Source organism: Coregonus clupeaformis, chromosome 1 (assembly GCF_020615455.1).
Source record: "Coregonus clupeaformis isolate EN_2021a chromosome 1, ASM2061545v1, whole genome shotgun sequence".
Lineage (NCBI taxonomy): Eukaryota > Metazoa > Chordata > Actinopteri > Salmoniformes > Salmonidae > Coregonus > Coregonus clupeaformis.
This window is the reverse complement of record NC_059192.1, coordinates 67,652,823-67,674,772: the sequence shown is the minus strand read 5'-3', so window position 1 is coordinate 67,674,772 and position 21,950 is coordinate 67,652,823. Positions and strand designations below refer to the sequence as shown.

At 47.5% G+C, this 21,950-nt stretch overlaps 1 protein-coding gene across 4 annotated transcripts in view; it reads left to right on the top strand.

Annotated features, from left to right (window-relative positions):
• Nucleotides 1-5,957: 5,957 nt before the first annotated feature.
• si:ch211-180a12.2 overlaps nt 5,958-21,950 on the top strand; it is a 74,531-nt gene continuing 58,538 nt past the window's right edge. For all 4 annotated transcript variants that reach the window (XM_041884720.2, XM_041884709.2, XM_041884714.2 and 1 more), the window contains exons 1-3: nt 5,958-6,034; nt 13,829-14,140; nt 14,523-14,825. In XM_041884720.2, coding sequence (XP_041740654.2) covers nt 5,983-6,034; nt 13,829-14,140; nt 14,523-14,825 — 667 coding nt within the window. In that variant the 5' untranslated portion in view covers nt 5,958-5,982. The remainder of the gene's footprint in view (nt 6,035-13,828; nt 14,141-14,522; nt 14,826-21,950) is intronic.

The following is a 21,950-nucleotide window of genomic DNA, read 5'->3' as shown; positions in this document are numbered from 1 at the left end:
AAACCCTATCTCCGATGGTATAGGTGGGAGCGGGGATCCGGCGACGATTCGCCTGGAGCTGATACCGGTCCGAAACTCTAAGGAGTGCCTTTCTGGCCCGATGCCAGGTCCGGTGGCAACGACGAATATGGGCCTGAACAGAAGGCACTGAGAGCTCCTTCTCCTGAGAAGGAAACAGGGGAGGTTGGTAGCCATACAGGCACTGGAAGGGAGACATCCCAGTGGCAGATGTAGGAAGAGTATTGTGGGCATACTCAACCCAAGGCAACTGAGAGACCCAGGAGGTGGGGTTGGAAGAGACCAGACAGCGTAGCGTGGATTCCATCTTCTGGTTGGCTCTCTCCGCCTGACCATTGGATTGGGGGTGAAACCCAGATGTGAGACTGACTGTAGCTCCAATGGCCAAACAGAAGGACTTCCAGACAGCAGAGGTAAACTGAGGGCCACGGTCGGAAACGATATCACTGGGCAAACCGTGGACCCTGAAAACCTCCCCTAACCAGGATCTCGGACGTCTCCGAGGCAGAGGGAAGCTTGGCAATAGGCACAAAGTGGGCGAACTTGCTGAATCTGTCCACGATAGTCAGAACGACCGTGTTCCCCTCAGAAGCGGGCAACCCAGTGACGAAGTCCAGGGCCAGATGCGACCATGGTCGCCGGGGAATAGGAAGGGGGTGAAGTAGTCCAGAGCTGGGCCGATTGGTACTCTTATTCTGCGCACACACTGGACAGGCAGCAACAAAACCCCCGAGTATCCTCGGCCATGGCAGGCCACCAAAAACGTCTGCGAAGAAACGCCATTGTCCGAGCCACGCCAGGGTGACAAGCCATCTTGCTGGCGTGGGACCATTTGAGGACAGCAGGACGAACCGACTCAGGCACAAACAACCGACCGGGTGGACCGTTACCGGGACCGGGCTGAGTCCGAAGGGCCGCCAGCACCTCCTCCTCAATCTTCCACATAACTGCTCCCACGACGCAGTTCCGGGGAGGATTGTCTCGGTCTTGGACCCACTCTCCTCCGTCTTGGAGAACATCCGGGACAAGGCGTCCGCCTTGCCGTTCTTAGATCCAGGTCGGAACGTCAGGGCAAACTTGAATCGTCCGAAAAACAACGCCCACCTGGCCTGACGGGAGTTGAGACGTTTAGCCGATTGCACGTAAGCAAGATTCTTGTGGTCAGTCCAGACAATAAACGGTTGCTCCGCCCCCTCCAACCAGTGGCGCCACTCCTCCAAGGCAAGTTTCACCGCGAGAAGCTCCCGGTTACCCACATCGTAATTCCTCTCCGCAGGCGAAAGGCGACGAGAGTAGTAGGCGCAGGGATGGAGTTTACTGTCCGTGGAGCATCGCTGCGACAGGATGGCGCCAACTCCCACATCAGACGCGTCCACTTCAACGACGAACTGACGGGCCGTGTCCGGTTGAGAGAGAATCGGTGCGTTGGTGAATCGCCTCTTCAAATCCAGAAACGCTCGATCCGCCTCCGGATTCCACTTGAAGGTCCTGATACTGGAAGTCAAGGCAGTTAACGGAGCGGCCACACGGCTGTAATCCCGGATGAATCTGCGGTAGAAATTCGCAAACCCCAAAAATCTCTGGAGCTGCAATCTCGTACCGGGCTGGGCCCATTCCAGAACCGCTCTAACCTTCTCCTGGTCCATCCTAATCTCTCCCCTGGAGATGATGTACCCGAGAAAGGATGTCGTGTGGGCGTGAAACTCGCACTTCTCGGCCTTCACGAACAGACGATTCTCCAACAATCGCTGCAGAACCTGCCGGACATGCTGGACGTGGTCGGAAGGTTCCTTCGAGAAGATCAAAATGTCATCCAGGTAAACAAACACAAAGAGACCGATCATATCTCTCAGGACGTCGTTCCCCATACTCTGGAATACCGCTGGAGCATTGGTCAGTCCAAACGGCATCACCTGATACTCGAAGTGACCCATCGGTGTATTGAAACCCGTCAACCACTCGTCCCCCTCTCTGATCCGGACCAGGTGATACGCATTGCGTAGGTCTAGCTTGGTGAACACCGTAGCACCCTGTAAGGAGTCGAAGGCAGAACTCATCAAGGGCAGGGGATACTTGTTCTTGACCGTGATGTCATTCAACCCCCGATAATCAATACACGGTCGAAGAGAGCCATCCTTCTTACCCACAAAGAAGAATCCTGCCCCCAGGGGTGATGACGAGGGACGAACGAGACCAGCAGCTAGGGACTCCTTGATGTAGGTCTCCAACGCCTCACGTTCAGGTCGGGAGATACTGTATAACCTTCCCTTGGGGTAGACAGCTCCAGGGACCAGGTTGATGGCACAATCATATGGTCGGTGGGGGAGGGAGTGACAGAGCCTTCTGCTTACTGAAAACTTCCCCCAAATCGTGATATGTCTCGGGAACCAGGGACAAATCTGGGGGTTTAGCCTCAATCACCTGACTGGGAACCGAATGGGGGCAGGCAGTCTTGAGACAGTTAGCATGACAATCAAGGCTCCAACTCGTTACCTTGCCCGTCACCCAATCGAACGTGGGATTGTGTTCCTTCAGCCAGGGGTATCCAAGGACCAGAGGAACATGGGAAGACGGCAGAATGAAGAATGAAATCATCTCAGAATGATTCCCCGACAACCGCATCTTAACCGGTTCAGTCCTCATCGTGATACGTGCCAGACTACTGCCGTTCAGAGTGGTCGCTTCAATGGCTTCCGGCAATTGCTCCTTGGAAAGCCCCAGCTGTTCCACCAACTCGGCATCAAGAAAGCTTCCATCGGCACCTGAATCGATAAAAGCGTTAAGCGCTAAGCTCTGATTCCTGTTCACAAGGGTAGCCGGGAAACGGGGTCTGACAGAGGTACTGAGAGGTTGAAACTGGCTCGCTAAAAGTCCTCCCAACTTTAGCGAGCCGGGCAGTTTGACGACCGCCGGGAACAAGTGGAGATGTAATGTCCCGAGCTACCACAGTAGAGGCAGCAGTTGGTCTTACGTCTATGTTGACGCTCCTCCTTGGTTAACCCGTGCCGCCCCCACTTGCATGGGTTCAGAATCGGGAGCGAGGACCTCTCCACTAATCCATTGTGGTGGAGAATGATCGACGTGTTCTGGTCCACCACCCGACCCGACTGGGAACTGAGAAGCTGATCGATTGGACGGACCCCATTGCTTCTCCCTCCTTCGCTCTCGGACTCGATTATCCACCCGAATAGACAAGGCTACCAAGCTGTCCAGGTCACTAGGCTCCGGATAGGAGATCAACTCATCCTTGAGCTGCTCCGACAGACCCTGGTAAAAGGCCGCTTGCAGAGACTCCTCGTTCCACCCACTCTCCACAGCCAACGTCTTGAACTCGATCACGAAGTCGGCCACGCTGCGAGTTCCTTGGCGAAGCGAAAACAGGCGCCTAGCTGCGTCCCTCCCTCGGACGGAATGGTCGAAGAGCTTCCTCATCTCGGCCGTGAACCCCTGGTATGAAGCCATGCAGGGATCCTGTCGTTCCCAAACGGCTGAAGCCCACTCCAGCGCTCGACCACGCAGCAACTCAATCACAAAGGCTATCCTAGCCTTGTCTGTGGCATAAGAGTAGGGCTGTAGATCGAACACTAATCCACACTGCATAAGGAAGGAACGGCATCTTCCCAGCTCCCCCTCATATTTATCCGGCGTCGGAACCTTGGGCTCACGGATGGACACAGCTTCAGAAGCGGCAGGCGAGATGGGTGAAACCGGTAGTGGATCCTCCACCGGACACTTACGTTGGTTCTGGACCTCCGTCAGACCGGTAGAAAGGTTCCGAACTGACAACGCGATCTCCCGTAGTACCGTGCTATGATGGCCCAACATCTTCTCCTGCTGGGTAATAGCATGGCGAACGGAGTCCAGGTCCGCTGGGTTCATTACTGGCCGGATCGTTCTGTCACGGTTTACTATGCCAGAACCCAGAAGCAGACAAGGACAAGGTACGTTGAGAGAAAGGTGAGTGTTTAATTAATAGATTCCGAGTGAGGCTGAATAATCCAGGGAACAGAGCGGGTGGCGTGGATGGGTTGTTGAGGGTGCAGTGGTTGGTCCGGTACTGGCTCGGCAGCCGCCGACCATCCGGCAGAGGTTGGGTGAAGGTTCCGGGTGAGAGACTGCAGACAGAACAAAACGGAGGTCAGTACACAGCAAGAAACAAGGTGCAAAACAACAAAACTAACACTAATGGCTCAGAGGCTGATACGCTGACAAACATACTGTTCATAGCTAACGATCCGGCAGGAACTGGATGTTAGGCCAGAGCCTAAGAAGGGTGATGATCAGGACCAGGTGTGCAGATTGCTGATGGGATGCAGGTGCGGAAAACAAGAGCGCTCCCCGGAGCGTTCCCGAACCCTCGGGAAGCTGGAGATTACGAACCGGAACACTAGTCACCAGACAGGACCCGACTCAGACAGCCGGGATCGTTACAGGAAGAGGTGGTCTTCACTGATATATCCCTTAAACAATGTATGTAAATTATGTTTTGGTCCTATTATTGCTCACACAATTTCTATTTGGCGCAACATTTTTAAACAATGTAATTGGGAATCAAAATGGCATGCCCATACTCCAATATTTCACAATAATGCCTTGCGATCTGGAGGGCGGCCTTTTGCATCTCCCCAATGGTCCAAATGTGGAATCCATACCCTTACCGATATCATGGACAGTAAATATGACTTTGGCATCCCGTAATCCGAACCATCAATTTATACATTTTAAGTTTGTTCACAGACTGTATTTAACGCCAAGGAAACATTTTACGATGAAATTGGCCCCAACTCTAAACTGTCTAAATCAGGTGGGAACATTCCTGCATATGATGTGGGAGTGCCCTGCAGTTAAATGCTTCTGGGGAAAAGTAAAACAATTCTTTTTGAAATCCATTAAAATATTCAATGCTTTGCATTATGTTACTTAACGATGATAGCCCCCTCTGGTTGTTGTGGGGGTTTGCGGGGGAGATTTGGGGGAATCTAAGAGGAGACTCAGGGGATGGATGGGTGGGAGGGGGACTGATAAGCAACCTTGGTTGCTGGGTGGGATGGGAAGGGGTGGGAAGCATGCGTTCTTCAGGGCTGGAGAATGGGTTGGGGTTATCTTTGTATGCATTTATTTAAAAAAAAAATGTTTTACCTGTAACCCCCCTCTGAAAAAGAAAAATGATGAAACTAAATAAAAAGTTGGTCACAAAAAAAGAAAGAGAATAAGAAAGAAAGGAAGTGTGTCAAATAAGAAAATACAACATTGAGTAAATTACAGAGAGTAATTGAAAACACACTTTAGAAGCAAACTAGCTAGACTGATCATTGTATAATGTCCAAACAGGGATTAACACACTTTTTGTGTGAGTGATTGGAGTTAAGTAACAATAACGACTGTTTAGTTACAGCTAATAAAGTTAATGAATAGTTGGTGGGGGAGGTAGTAAATACTTTATTGTTCAAAATTCAAGTAGCAGGTCTGGCTAATGGTTAACCACAATCAAAGTGAATGATCATTATAGGGGCTGGCCAGATAGCTAGAACAGGGACGGATCAGGAAAGAAAGGTGTGAACTGTTCTCACTGCTCTCCCTTTCTGGGTGTTTGCCTACATAAGCTCAGTGGGGTTACCCACCAGCGTTTGGCCATCGCAACGCAGCACCAATGTAAAGTAGTCCAAAAACCTTGGCCGGAGGCCGAACTGAATTTTAAGTGACTGCTGTCCCATTTGTGTGTCTTTGCACATTACTCTCCCTCTTCCCTTGCTCTTTCTCTCCATCTGTCAGTGTGACTGGGGGGAGTTTGTTTAGCCAACTACAGCACAAGCCCCCTCTTTTCTCTCCTGAGGGGCTTCGGGACAAAATGTCTTATCCCCCTGTGTCTCCTCATGGGTAAAAGCCCGCCCCGTCCCCCCGCCCCTATATAAGAGCCGGTGAGGGAGAGATGATAAGAAGTTAGTCTTGGGACAAGCTCGGACCATGCAGTGTAAAGTCCTTCTCTGCCTCTATTTCCTGACAATCATAAAGTATGGTGAGTATTGTGCCATTGCCCTCACACTCATGATAACAAACAAGCCACATTCATTTGCACGTTTGTCCTGGTTTCACATTCAACCCAGGTGACTCTATCTGAGAGTATGGCTTTGTATGAGTTCAACTATATGAGAGTGTGGCTTTGTATGCGTTCAACTATCTCAGATAGCTGAATGATTGCTGTAATGTTGTTTTCTGATAGTGTCAATAGCAGTAGTAATAGTGAAATGAGGATTGGTTTTAGGTGTTAGACCGTTATTCTGGTAAGCATTGGATTTACATTATGTTAGTATGCAGGTAAAACTTAAGTGTTGGTCATTTTGTTTATGGAGAATTCTAAGGTTTATATGTCAGACATTGGATAGTTTTTTGCTCAACACCTAATATTGACAGTTGTCGGACTAGGATACAGCACATGCCTACAGTACGGTGGTGAATGAACATGCGTAGTTGCACATTATAGAGAATATATTAATTATTGCTTTTACTATGTGCATATATAATTACTGTTTGTTGGTAACCATTTTATTTTTCTTTAAATGTGATACATGTGAAATAGTTATTTTAAAATTAATTAAAAGGCACAATCCAAAGTCTTTCAGCCAAAAGGCAGTCCTGCCACTTGGTTTGCTACAAAGCTAATGGATGGGGTTGGAGAAATTTTACCACTTTCTGATTAATAGATGGAGCTATGATGCAAGGACTGACCACTGTCCATGAGATCAACATGTTTAAGCTAGACATTGTCAGTGGCGTGTATTCATGGTAAAAAACACATTTCCGTCTCTCTTCCGTCTCTCCATCATTTTCCTTCAATTCACAAGAGACTGAATATATCTCACTGGAGAAAGTTCAGAGCGAATGAAACAGCGCCTCTCCGTCTCTTTATGTGTAGCCCATCTATCTGATGCTGTCTGGTCAAAAGGTGTATGATATTGTTGCTGCCCGTAGCATTGAATACAAAGGAAGCCAGCAAGCATTTGGCCCCTCTTGATAAAAAATTAAAAATAATAATAATAGCCAATCAGCGTTGAGCTAAACTGAGTGAGCTCAACTGTAAATGGTCCTGGCGCATCAACAACAAAAAAAGTGTCAAGGGAAGCCAGTTTGGATTTGGAGAAATATTTCAATTGTTGCATCTCGTTGTGTTGTTGTCCTCTGGTGGCTATAGCTAGCTAGCTAGCTAAAATTGTCCCTTTCCTAAATTAGCCATGGATGGAGATAGGGATTTGAACTTGTGGTTTTACTTAATTCTCCGTACTGGCAAATGATTATAACGGCGATTCTGATCCAACCATAAATTCGTACATTGTGCCCCTTGCCTAAGAGGATGGACGTTCAATATGTAGCTAGATGTAGTAGGCTGATGTTAACTAGCTGGTTCATCGTTGCCCATGAAAGGAAGTTAGGCTAGCGAGCAAGCATTTTAGCCAGGTAGCCTAGAACAACAAAAACTAAAAGCGTGTACTGTATGACAGTTATAGACCGTTTCAGCAACATAAAAAAGAGGAGGATGGCACTGGCGCTTTTTTGTTACGGGCCCTGGATCGCTATTGTTTCACTTTGCCAGAATGAGCTGCAGAAGATCCTGAAAAAAACTATTTGTGTTTCCATCTATGCTCATAAGTGCTTAGGGTTAATCACAGACTCTTGAACTTGCCGAGTACAGTGTATTTGTAATGCCTTATCATCTTGTCACTTGTCTTCCACTTCTTACCATGCTCATTCATCTGCATAGCTTGTTTGAATGATTCTTGTGCTGTGTATTAGGCCTCTCACTATTGTTTCATGTTGCCAGAATGAGCTGCAAAATATTCTGAAACAAACTTAATTGTGTTTCCATCTATGCTCATAGGTGGCCTGCAGGCAAACAACATCACACAACGTTGAATGTACATTGATATTGTATTGTATTATCAACTGAATAAATTAAATCCAACCAACAAAAAACACAACTAAATGTGCATGTTGAAACTATTGTACTTGCCTGGTACAAGACGTACAGTACTTGCCTGGTATTTGCTTTTTGCAATGCCTGATCATCTTTCCTCATCTTACACTTCTTACCGTGATCAAACATTTGCATTTCTTGTTTGAATTATTATTGTACTGTTTTATTTCATTGCTGTGTATTAGGCCGCTATGAAGGCCAGGACGTTATTGTAAATGAGAGCATGCCTTGCCGATTTTAAGAATGGTTGTGTCACGACTTCCTCCGAAGCTGCCTCCTCTCCTTGTTCGGGCAGGCTTCGGCGCTCGTCGTCACCGGCCTTCTAGCCACTGCCGCTTCTCATCTCATCATTCCATTTGTTTTGTCTTGTTTTTACACACACCTGGTTCATATCCCCTCATCAGTACCTGTATAAGTATTCCCTCTGCCCCCCATGTCTTTGTGTGTGATTGTTTATTGTGGAGGTGACGATAGCTCGGTGGAGCTTTATATATTTGTATCGCCGGGATATTCACCCGTGTGCTTTGTTTTCTCCAGTGCGCCGTTATACCGCACCGTAGTGTTTTATGCATTGCTGTGTACCGCTGTATTTGCCGAATAAACCATTTATTCAGTGATTTACCCTCCTGCACCTGACTCCGTCCAAATCACCTGCTACAGGTTGATTAAACAATTCTGCATTTACATAGTGAAGATTAAAGATTACAAGTACACACAATTACACACATTGTTACAGATACTCCAAAAGCACAATATCAACAGTCATATCACAATGTAATCTTGTTTTTCTCTATCCACCTCCCTAAAAATGTTTTCTTAGAGAATAGTATTGTATTAGAATAGTTCAGAATAGTTTTTTCAGAATATTTTTCAGATTATTCTTTACTTTTTAGAAAGATGTAGCAATTCTATCTCACATCTTGAGGTTTCACTCATAATTCAAATTCAAAACCATGTTTACCGGGATAGTTTATGCATCAATTATTCTGTTTGTTGTCACTAATTACCTATCTTGTCGTCTACCTTCTTACAGGTCAGACACTGATCTTACGTGTCTTAGGGTCCACTAATCAGATCTTTCTTTTTATCAAGATTCCTACTATACAGTGCATTCGGAATGTATTCAGACCCCTTCCCTTTTTCCACATTTTGTTACGTTACAGCCTTATTCTAAAATTGATTAAATTATTTTTTTCCTCATCAATCTACACACAATACCCCATAATGACATCTTAGCAAATCTAGATAATAATACAAAATAAAAAAACGTATTTACATAAGTATTCAGACCCTTTGCTATGAGACACGAAATTGAGCTCAGGTGCATCTTGTTTCCATTGATCATCCTTGAGATGTTTCTACAACTTGATTGTAGTCCACCTGTGGGACATGCAGTTGATTGGATAGGATTTGGAAATGCACACACCTGTCTATATAAGGTCCCACAGTTGACAGTGCATGTCAGAGCAAAACCAAGCTATGAGGTCGAAGGAATTATCCGTAGAGCTCCGAGACAGGATTGTTTCGAGGCACAGATCTGGGGAAGGGTACCAAGAACACAGTGGCCTCCATCATTCTTAAATGGATGAAGTTTGGAACCACCAAGACACTTCCTAGAGCTGGCCGCTTGGCTAAACTGAGCAATCGGGGGAGAAGGGCCTTGGTCAAGGAGGTGACCAGGAACCCGATGGTCACTCTGACAAATATCCAGAGATCCTCTGTAGAGATGGGAGAACCATCCAGAAGGACAACCATCTCTGCAGCCCTCCACCAATCAGGCCTTTATGGTAGAGTAGCCAGACAGAAGTCACTCCTCAGTAAAAGGCACATGACAGCATGCTTGGAGTTTGTCAAAAGGCACCAAAAGGACTCGGACCATGAGAAACAAGATTCTCTGGTCTGATGAAACCAAGATTTAACTCATTGGCCTGAATGCCCGTCTATAGGAAACCTGGCACCATCCTTACGGTGAAGCATGGTGGTGGCAGCATCATGCTATGGGGATGTTTTTCAACTGCAGGGTCTGGGAGACTAGTCAGGATCGAGGGAAAGATGGACGAAGCAAAGTACAAAGAGATCCTTGATGAAAACCTGCTCCAGAGCGCTCAGGACCTCAGACTGGGGTGAAGGTTCACCTTCCAACAGGACAACGACCATAAGCACACATCCAAGACAACGCAGGAGTGGCTTCGGAACATCTCTGGAGAGACCTGAAAATAGCTGTCCCCATTCAACCTGACAGAGCTTGAGAGGATCTGCAGAGAAGAATGGGAGAAACTCCCCAAATACAGGTGTGCCAAGCTTGTAGCGTCATACCCAAGAAGACTCAAGGCTGTAATCGCTGCCAAAGGTGCTTCAACAAAGTACTGAGTAAAGGGTCTGAATACTTATGATATTTATTTAAAATGTATTTTATACATTTGCAATCATTTCTAAAAACCTGTTTTTGCTTCATCATTATGGGGTATTGTGTGTAGATTGATGAGGATGTTTTTTTCCCAATCAATTTTAGAATAAGGTTGTAACGTAACAAAATGTGGAAAAAGTCAAGGGGTCTGAATACTTTCCGAATGCACTGTACATATGCCTTTTAGTAGGCACTTTTATCTAAAGCGATTTACGGTAGTGCATAAATACAGAAAATCACATTGTAGGATTTTAATGAATTTATTTGCAAATTATGGTGGAAAATAAGTATTTGGTCACCTACAAACAAGCAAGATTTCTGGCTCTCACAGACCTGTAACTTCTTCTTTAAGAGGCTCCTCTGTCCTCCACTCGTTACCTGTATTAATGGCACCTGTTTGAACTTGTTATCAGTATAAAAGACACCTGTCCACAACCTCAAACAGTCACACTCCAAACTCCACTATGGCCAAGACCAAAGAGCTGTCAAAGGACACCAGAAACAAAATTGTAGACCTACACCAGGCTGGAAAGACAGAATATTGGTTTGAAGAAATCAACTGTGGGAGCAATTATTAGGAAGTGGAAGACATACAAGACCACTGATAATCTCCCTCGATCTGGGGCTCCACGCAAGATCTCACCCCGTGGGGTCAAAATGATCACAAGAACGGTGAGCAAAAATCCCAGAACCACACGGGGGGACCTAGTGAATGACCTGCAGAGAGCTGCGACCAAAGTAACAAAGCCTACCATCAGTAACACACTACGCCGCCAGGGACTTAAATCCTGCAGTGCCAGATGTGTCCCCCTGCTCAAGCCAGTACATGTCCAGGCCCGTCTGAAGTTTGCTAGAGTGCATTTGGATGATCCAGAAGAGGAATGGGAGAATGTCATATGGTCAGATGAAACCAAAATATAACTTTTTGGTAAAAACTAAACTCGTCGTGTTTGGAGGACAAAGAATGCTGAGTTGCATCCAAAGAACACCATACCTACTGTGAAGCATGGGGGTGGAAACATCATGCTTTGGGGCTGTTTTTCTGCAAAGGGACCAGGACGACTGATCCGTGTAAAGGAAAGAATGAATGGGGCCATGTATCATGAGATTTTGAGTGAAAACCTCCTTCCATCAGCAAGGGCATTGAAGGTGAAACGTGGCTGGGTCTTTCAGCATGACAATGATCCCAAACACACCGCCCGGGCAACGAAGGAGTGGCTTCGTAAGAAGCATTTCAAGGTCCTGGAGTGGCCTAGCCAGTCTCCAGATCTCAACCCCATAGAAAATCTTTGGAGGGAGTTGAAAGTCTGTGTTGCCCAGCGACAGCCCCAAAACATCACTGCTCTAGAGGAGATCTGCATGGAGGAATGGGCCAAAATACCAGCAACAGTGTGTGAAAACCTTGTGAAGACTTACAGAAAACGTTTGACCTGTGTCATTGCCAAGAAAGGGTATATAACAAAGTATTGAGAAACTTTTTGTTATTGACCAAATACTTATTTTCCACCATAATTTGCAAATAAATTCATTAAAATCCTACAATGTGATTTTCTGGATTTTTTTTCCTCATTTTGTCTGTCATAGTTGACGTGTACCTATGATGAAAATTACAGGCCTCTCTCATCTTTTTAAGTGGGAGAACTTGCACAATTGGTGGCTGACTAAATACTTTTTTTCCCCACTGTACTGTAGGCCTAGTATGTGTTCAAAGCCAATGGGAATGCATGCTTTTCACAACAATAATTTGTTGTTCTAACATTGTGTTGTAAGTTCTCTTTTTTATCTCTGTTATCTGTATTTCTCATGAAATTCCACTCGTGGAACAAGCAACAGTCAGGAATTTAGTCTGCCATAGGATACATACAGTGGGGAGAACAAGTATTTGATACACTGCCGATTTTGCAGGTTTTCCTACTTACAAAGCAGGTAGAGGTCTGTAATTTTTATCATAGGTACACTTCAACTGTGAGAGACGGAATCTAAAACAAAAATCCAGAAAATCACATTGTATGATTTTAAAGTAATTATTTTGCATTTTATTGCATGACATAAGTGTTTGATCTCCTACCAACCAGTAAGAATTCCAGCTCTCACAGACCTGTTAGTTTTTCTTTAAGTTTTTCTGTTCTCCATTCATTACCTGTATTAACTGCACCTGTTTGAACTCGTTACCTGTATAAAAGACACCTGTCCACACACTCAATCAAACAGACTCCAACCTCTCCACAATGGCCAAGACCAGAGAGCTCAGGGATAAAATTGTAGACCTGCACAAGGCTGGGATGGGCTACAGGACAATAGGCAAGCAGCTTGGTGAGAAGGCAACAACTGTTGGCGCAATTATTAGAAAATGGAAGAAGTTCAAGATGACGGTCAATCACACTCGGTCTGGGGCTCCATGCAAGATCTCACCTCATGGGGCATCAATGATCATGAGGAAGGTGAGGGAAAAACCATTAGTAACACACTACGCCGTCATGGATTAAAATCCTGCAGCGCACGCAAGGTCCCCCTGCTCAAGCCAGCGCATGTCCAGGCCCGTCTGAAGTTTGCCAATGACCATCTGGATGATCCAGCGGAGGAATGGGAGAAGGTCATGTGGTCTGATGAGACAAAAATAGAGCTTTTTGGTCTAAACTCCACTCGCCGTGTTTGGAGGAAGAAGAAGGATGAGTACAACCCCAAGAACACCATCCCAACCGTGAAGCATGGAGGTGGAAACATCATTCTTTGGGGATGCTTTTCTGCAAAGGGGACAGGACGACTGCACCGTATTGAGGGGAGGATGGATGGGGCCATGTATCGCGAGATCTTGGCCAACAACCTCCTTCCCTCAGTAAGAGCATTGAAGATGGGTCGTGGCTGGGTCTTCCAGCATGACAACGACCCGAAACACACAGCCAGGGCAACTAAGGAGTGGCTCCATAAGAAGCATCTCAAGGTCCTGGAATGGCCTAGCCAGTCTCCAGACCTGAACCCAATAGAAAATCTTTGGAGGGAGCTGAAAGTCCGTATTGCCCAGCGACAGCCCCGAAACCTGAAGGATCTGGAGAAGGTCTGTATGGAGGAGTGGGCCAAAATCCCTGCTGCAGTGTGTGCAAACCTGGTCAAGACCTACAGGAAACGTATGGTCTCTGTAATTGCAAACAAAGGTTTCTGTACCAAATATTAAGTTCTGCTTTTCTGATGTATCAAATACTTATGTCATGCAATAAAATGCAAATGAATTACTTAAAAATCATACAATGTGATTTTCTGGATTTTTGTTTTAGATTCCATCTCTCACAGTTGAAGTGTACCTATGATAAAAATTACAGACCTCTACATGCTTTGTAAGTAGGAAAACCTGCAAAAGCGGCAGTGTATCAAATACTTGTTCCCCCCACTGTATATAGACCACTGATATTTTATCTTTTTTTCACTCTTTCTTTCAGTCTCCCCAACTGATGTTTGGGTCCGGCCATATGCGTCTGCCCTTCTCCCCTGTTCTATCTCAGTCCCTCCTGTAGACGACTCTCTCCTGGGGGTCAGTTGGACCTCCAATGGATCTCATATAGCCTCCTTCGGGACGACAGATGACAACCATGTCGACAAAGGCTTCAATTGGGACACCAGTTTATTTGTCAATGGGACCTTCTCTCTGACTGTGCTTAATGCCACTCTTGACCAACAGGGCGTGTATGAGTGTAAAGTCAGTTACAACATCTCCGAGCTACACTCCAGCAATGTCACGTTGGGCATCAAAGGTAAGTCTTTCGTAGTCCTTTAAGTTTTAAATTAGGTCTATTGCCCTGCTTAAATACAACCTCTCTTCCACACTTCCGTGACGTAATGAATGATCTAACATGGTTGGATAGGTAAAAACATGAGATCCTCTTCACAGCTTTCACCAATCCAATAACATCCACTAAAGGGAGAAAGGAAAGGATGCCATTTAGTCGTTTCTAATTTGTAGTTGTTCTCTCATGTGACCTTCATGTATCCAGTTCTCTCAGACAAGTAAGGGCAACAGGTAGGATCTAATAGATGATGGGAAGTTAAGTTAACAAATTGGGACACAACTGATTATGTGAATCTGAACACTTCACCATAAAATCAAATAAATGAATCTCTCTATCTCATTCTTAGTTCCACCCACTCTCTCCATTCCCTCCACGGTGGTTGTGCTGGACGTGGAGAGTGAGCTTCAGTGTATTGCAGAGGGTTTTAGCCCTCCACTCATCTACTTCTCCTGGACCAGAGCTGGGGAGGTGGTCCAGCTAGAGCAAGCGGTCACAGCGGTCGACCGCACCCCAGAAGGGACCTACTGGGCAGTCAACATCTTGAAATTCATCCCTTTGGTGGACGACCAGAATGTGATCTATGGCTGTGTGGTCACTCATGCCGCCCTGGACAAACTGCTGAGCTTAGAGTTTCAACTCAGCTTTGTCTGTAAGTGTCAACTTTTTCAATTCATTACTATCATTTTATTAATACAATACATGGTTATCAACATGATACAACGTTTTCAGATTTTTTATATGGGTTAGAAGTTCATTGAACTTTTTAGAATGTTCTCACTAACCACGTTTCCTTCTGCAGATCATTTCTTCGTTCGACATCGTAGGATCTTTTTGTGTCGGTAAAATTAATAATGCGAGAAATGACAGTGGAAATGCCTTTATGCACTAATATTGATATAATAACCATCATATCGAAGAAAACTTGGAGTCACGAGATGATATGGTGTGTGGTCCTCCCACTACGACTTGGGAAACCATGCAGTTTAAATTAGGCTACAGATGAAATAAGTTATGATGGAACTTCACAGCGTGGGGAAAATGCAATGTATGAGCTTGATGCTTCTTTCCAATAAATATCGAAGGTCTTATTCTGGTGAAAACATTCTCGCTCTTATCCATAATCCCATCATAAAACCACACAGACTACAAACACTGTATCTGAGAGCTGTTGGCTAGAGCACAAGTGCCAAGACCAGAGTAGGCACATTTTATATTAACGGAACAGTAGAGTTGAAGATGCAATGGAAACACATTGAACATGAGATTTTTATTCGGTACATGAAAACTTAAGTGAAAAAGTTAATTTTGTGTGCACTATGTCATCACACACTGATTTTTATCTGCAACAAGTCAGTTTGGTGGAAACACCACTGGTGGGAAAATGTGCATGTTTTCTTTTTGCGTATTTTTGAATATTCGCATAAAAATATGTCGCCAATTGGATGGAAACCTAGCTACTAACCAGGTTTCCATCCAACCTTTATATGTGAGTAAAGTACATGACAGGCCTGATGGAAACAGAAAACATATTTCAGTAAACTTTCCAAATGTCGAGAAAACAAAACTATCTACACAAGGTTAGATCTTTTTGTGTCGGTAAAAGGAATTATGTGAGAAAACGTTTAGGTGGAAACACTTTTATGTACAAATATTGATATAATAACCATCATATCAATGTAAACTTGGAGTCATGCGATGATGTTGTGTGGTCCTCCCATTACGACTTGTCGGGAAAGCATCCAGTTTATTGAAATCCACTTATTCCTTTAATTTAACATGTACAGCAGAAAAACACCCCCAAAGCATAATGTTTCCACCTCCATGTTTGACGGTGGGGATGGTGTTCTTGAGGTCATAGGCAGCATTCCTCCTCCTCCAAAGACGGCGAGTTGAGTTGATGCCAAAGAGCTCGATTTTGGTCTCATCTGACCACAACACTTTCACCCATGTGCTTTCTTGAGCAGGGGGACCTTGCGGGCGCTGCAGGATTTCAGTCCTTCACGGCGTAGTGTGTTACCAATTGTTTTCTTGGTGACTATGGTCCCAGCTGCCTTGAGATCAGTGACAAGATCCTCCCGTGTAGTTCTGGGCTGATTCCTCACCGTTCTCATGATCATTGATGCCCCATGAGGTGAGATCTTGCATGGAGCCCCAGACCGAGTGTGATTGACCGTCATCTTGAACTTCTTCCATTTTCTAATAGTTGCGCCAACAGTTGTTGCCTTCTCACCAAGCTGCTTGCCTATTGTCCTGTAGCCCATCCCAGCCTTGTGCAGGTCTACAATTTTATCCCTGATGTCCTTACACAGCTCTCTGGTCTTTGCCATTGTGGAGAGGTTGGAGTCTGTTTGATTGAGTGTGTGGACAGGTGTCTTTTATACAGGTAATGAGTTCAAACAGGTGCAGTTAATACAGGTAATGAGTGGAGAACAGGAGGGCTTCTTAAAGAAAACTAACAGGTCTGTGAGAGCCGGAATTCTTACTGGTTGGTAGGTGATCAAATACTTATGTCATGCAATAAAATGCAAAATAATTACTTAAAAATCATACAATGTGTTTTTCTGGATTTTTGTTTTAGATTCCGTCTGTCTCTCACAGTTGAAGTGTACCTATGATAAAAATTACAGACCTCTACATGCTTTGTAAGTAGGAAAACCTGCAAAATCGGCAGTGTATCAAATACTTGTTCTCCCCACTGTAGGTACAGCAGATCCCCTTATTGTATGGGACACTTTTAAATGTGCCTTTAGAGGCCATGCAATTCAGTACTCATCTCTAAAATAAAAGGTAATTAGGTCAAAAGAGTCCATATTAACAAAGGAAATAGAAGGACTAACAGCACAGATAGATAGCAATAAAAACTGTACCATTGTCACGAGTTACAAAGCCAGAACCCAGAAGCAGACCAGGACAAGGTAAGTTGAAACGAAGGTGAGTGTTTATTTACAAATTCAAGAGTGATGCTGAATAATCCAGGGAACAGAGCGGGCGGCGTTGATTAGTTGTTGGGGGTGCAGTGGTTGATCCAATCATGGCTCGGCAGCCGCCGACCACCAGGCAGAGGTTGGATGAAGGTTCCGGACGAGTGATGTTCATGGCTAACGATCCGGCAGGGAATGGATGTTAGGCCAGAGCCTAAGAAGGGTGATGATCAGGACCAGGTGTGCAGATTGCTGATGGGATGCAGGTGCGGAAATCAAGAGAGCTCCCCGGAGCGTTCCAGAACCCTCGGGAAACTGGAGATCACGAGCAGAAAACTAGTCCACAGACAGGACCCGACTCAGACTGCCGGGATCGTTACAGTACCCCCCCCTCCGACGAACGCCACCGGGCGGACTCCCGGAGCGCCAGGATGGAGGCGGTAGAAGTCACGGATGAGGTCAGCATCTAGGATCTGTCGCCGCGGAATCCAACTCCTCTCTTCAGGACCATACCCCTCCCAGTCCACGAGATACTGGAAACCCCGGCCCCGCCGTCTGGAATCCATGATGCGTCGCACCGTGTAGGCAGGACCACCTCCGATCATCCGAGGAGGAGGAGGAGGAGGCGGAGGAGGCAACAGAGGACTGAGGAAAACAGGCTTGAGGCAGGAGACATGAAAGGTGGGATGGATTCTGAGCGTCCTCGGGAGTTTGAGTCGAACTGCCACCGGATTGATCACCTTCTCCACCACAAACGGACCAATGAACTTCGGTAACAACTTCCTAGACTCAGTCCGTAAAGGAAGATCCCGTGTGGCCAACCAGACCCTATCTCCGATGGTATAGGTGGGAGCGGGGATCCGGCGACGATTCGCCTGGAGCTGATACCGGTCCGAAACTCTAAGGAGTGCCTTTCTGGTCCGATGCCAGGTCCGGTGGCAACGACTGAATATGGGCCTGAACAGAAGGCACTGAGAGCTCCTTCTCCTGAGAAGGGAACAAGGGAGGTTGGTAGCCATACAGGCACTGGAAGGGAGACATCCCAGTGGCCGATGTAGGGAGAGTATTGTGGGCATACTCAACCCAAGGCAACTGAGAGACCCAGGAGGTGGGGTTGGAAGAGGCCAGGCAGCGTAGCGTGGATTCCATCTTCTGGTTGGCTCTCTCCGCCTGACCATTAGATTGGGGGTGAAAACCAGATGTGAGACTGACTGTAGCTCCAATGGCCAAACAGAAGGACTTCCAGACAGCAGAGGTAAACTGAGGGCCACGGTCGGAAACGATATCACTGGGCAAACCGTGGACCCTGAAAACCTCCCTAACCAGGATCTCGGACGTCTCCGAGGCAGAGGGAAGCTTGGCAATTGGCACAAAGTGGGCGAACTTGCTGAATCTGTCCACGATAGTCAGAACGACCGTGTTCCCCTCAGAAGCGGGCAACCCAGTGACAAAGTCCAGGGCCAGATGCGACCATGGTCGCCGGGGAATAGGAAGGGGGTGAAGTAGTCCAGAGCTGGGCCGATTGGTACTCTTATTCTGCGCACACACTGGACAGGCAGCAACATAACCCCGAGTATCCTCGGCCATGGCAGGCCACCAAAACGTCTGCGAAGAAACGCCATCGTCCGAGCCACGCCAGGGTGACAAGCCATCTTGCTGGCGTGGGACCATTTGAGGACCGCGGGACGAACCGACTCAGGCACAAACAACCGACCGGGTGGACCGTTACCGGGACCGGGCTGCGTCCGAAGGGCCGCCATCACCTCCTCCTCAATCTTCCACCTAACAGCTCCCACGACGCAGTTCCGGGGAGAATTGTCTCGGTCTTGGACCCACTCTCCTCCGTCTTGGAGAACATCCGAGACAAGGCGTCCGCCTTGCCGTTCTTAGATCCAGGTCGGAACGTCAGGGAAAAATTGAATCGTCCGAAAAACAACGACCACCTGGCCTGGACGGGAGTTGAGACGTCTAGCCGATTGCACGTAAGCAAGATTCTTGTGGTCAGTCCAGACAATAAACGGTTGCTCCGCCCCCTCCAACCAGTGGCGCCACTCCTCCAAGGCAAGTTTCACCGCGAGAAGCTCCCGGTTACCCACATCGTAATTCCTCTCCGCAGGCGAAAGGCGACGAGAGTAGTAGGCGCAGGGATGGAGTTTACTGTCCGTGGAGCATCGCTGCGACAGGATGGCGCCAACTCCCACATCAGACGCGTCCACTTCAACGACGAACTGACGGGCCGTGTCCGGTTGAGAGAGAATCGGTGCGTTGGTGAATCGCCTCTTCAAATCCAGAAACGCTCGATCCGCCTCCGGATTCCACTTGAAGCTCCTGATACTGGAAGTCAAGGCAGTTAACGGAGCGGCCACACGGCTGTAATCCCGGATGAATCTGCGGTAGAAATTCGCAAACCCCAAAAATCTCTGGAGCTGCAATCTCGTACCGGGCTGGGCCCATTCCAGAACCGCTCTAACCTTCTCCTGGTCCATCCTAATCTCTCCCCTGGAGATGATGTACCCGAGAAAGGATGTCGTGTGGGCGTGAAACTCGCACTTCTCGGCCTTCACGAACAGGCGATTCTCCAACAATCGCTGCAGAACCTGCCGGACATGCTGGACGTGGTCGGAAGGTTCCTTCGAGAAGATCAGAATGTCATCCAGATAAACAAACACAAAGAGACCGATCATATCTCTCAGGACGTCGTTCACCATACTCTGGAATACCGCTGGAGCATTGGTCAATCCAAACGGCATCACCTGATACTCGAAGTGACCCATCGGTGTATTGAAACCCGTCAACCACTCGTCTCCCTCTCTGATCCGGACCATGTGATACGCATTGCGTAGGTCTAGCTTAGTGAACACCGTAGCACCCTGTAAGGAGTCGAAGGCAGAACTCATCAAGGGCAGGGGATACTTGTTCTTGACCGTGATGTCATTCAACCCCCCGATAATCAATACACGGTCGAAGAGAGCCATCCTTCTTACCCACAAAGAAGAATCCTGCCCCCAGGGGTGATGACGAGGACGAACGAGACCAGCAGCTAGGGACTCCTTGATGTAGGTCTCCAAAGCCTCACGTTCAGGGCGGGAGATACTGTATAACCTTCCCTTGGGGTAGACAGCTCCAGGGAACAGGTTGATGGCACAATCATATGGTCGGGTGGGGAGGGAGTGACAGAGCCTTCTGCTTACTGAACACTTCCCCAAATCGTGATATGTCTCGGGAACCAGGGACAAATCTGGGGGTTTAGCCTCAATCACCTGACTGGGAACCGAATGGGGACAGGCAGTCTTGAGACAGTTAGCATGACAATCAAGGCTCCAACTTCGTTACCTTGCCCGTCACCCAATCGAACGTGGGATTGTGTTCCTTCAGCCAGGGGTATCCAAGGACCAGAGGAACATGGGAAGACGGCAGAATGAAGAATGAAATCATCTCCGAATGATTCCCCCGACAACAGCATCTTAACCGGTTCAGTCCTCATCGTGATACGTGCCAGCCTACTGCCGTTCAGAGTGGTCGCTTCAATGGCTTCCGGCAATTGCTCCTTGGAAAGCCCCAGCTGTTCCACCAACTCGGCATCAAGAAAGCTTCCATCGGCACCTGAATCGATAAAAGCGTTAATCGCTAAGCTCTGATTCCTGTTCACAAGGGTAGCCGGGAAACGGGGTCTGACAGAGGTATTGAGAGGTCGAAACTGGCTCGCTAAAAGTCCTCCCAACTTTAGCGAGCCGCGCAGTTTGACGACCGCCGGGGACAGGTGGCGAGGTAATGTCCCGAACCACCACAGTAGAGGCAACAGTTAGTCCTACGTCTGAGTTGGCGTTCCTCCTTGGTTAACCCGTGCCGCCCTACTTGCATTGGTTCCGAATCGGGAGACAGGACCTCTCCACTAATCCTGTGTGGTGGACGATGATCGACGTATTCTGGTCCAATCCCCGACCCGACTGGAACCTGAGAAGCTGATCGATTGGACGGACCCCATTGCTTCTCCCTCCTTCGCTCTCGGACTCGATTATCCACCCGAATAGACAAGGCTACCAAGCTGTCCAGGTCACTAGGCTCCGGATAGGAGATCAACTCATCCTTGAGCTGCTCCGACAGACCCTGGTAAAAGGCCGCTTGCAGAGACTCCTCATTCCACCCACTCTCCACAGCCAACGTCTTGAACTCGATCACGAAGTCGGCCACGCTGCGAGTTCCTTGGTGAAGCGAAAACAGGCGCCTAGCTGCGTCCCTCCCTCGGACGGAATGGTCGAAAAGCTTCCTCATCTCGGCCGTGAACCCCTGGTATGAAGCCATGCAGGGGTCTTGTCGTTCCCAAACGGCTGAAGCCCACTCCAGCGCTCGACCACGCAGCAACTCAATCACAAAGGCTATCCTAGCCTTGTCTGTGGCATAAGAGTAGGGCTGTAGATCGAACACTAACCCACACTGCATAAGGAAAGAACGGCATCTTCCCAGCTCCCCCTCATATTTATCCGGCGTCGGAACCTTGGGCTCACGGAAGGACACCGCTCCAGACGCGGCAGGCGAGATGGGTGAAACCGGTAGTGGATCCTCCACCGGGAACTTGCGCTGGTTCTGGACCTCCGTCAGACCGGTAGAAAGGTTCCGAACTGCCGACGCGATCTCCTGTAGCTCCGTGCTATGATGGCCCAACATCTTCTCCTGATGGGTAATGGCATGGCGAACAGAGTCCAGGTCCGCTGGGTTCATTACTGGCCGGATCGTTCTGTCACGAGTTACAAAGCCAGAACCCAGAAGCAGACCAGGACAAGGTAAGTTGAAACGAAGGTGAGTGTTTATTTACAAATTCAAGAGTGATGCTGAATAATCCAGGGAACAGAGCG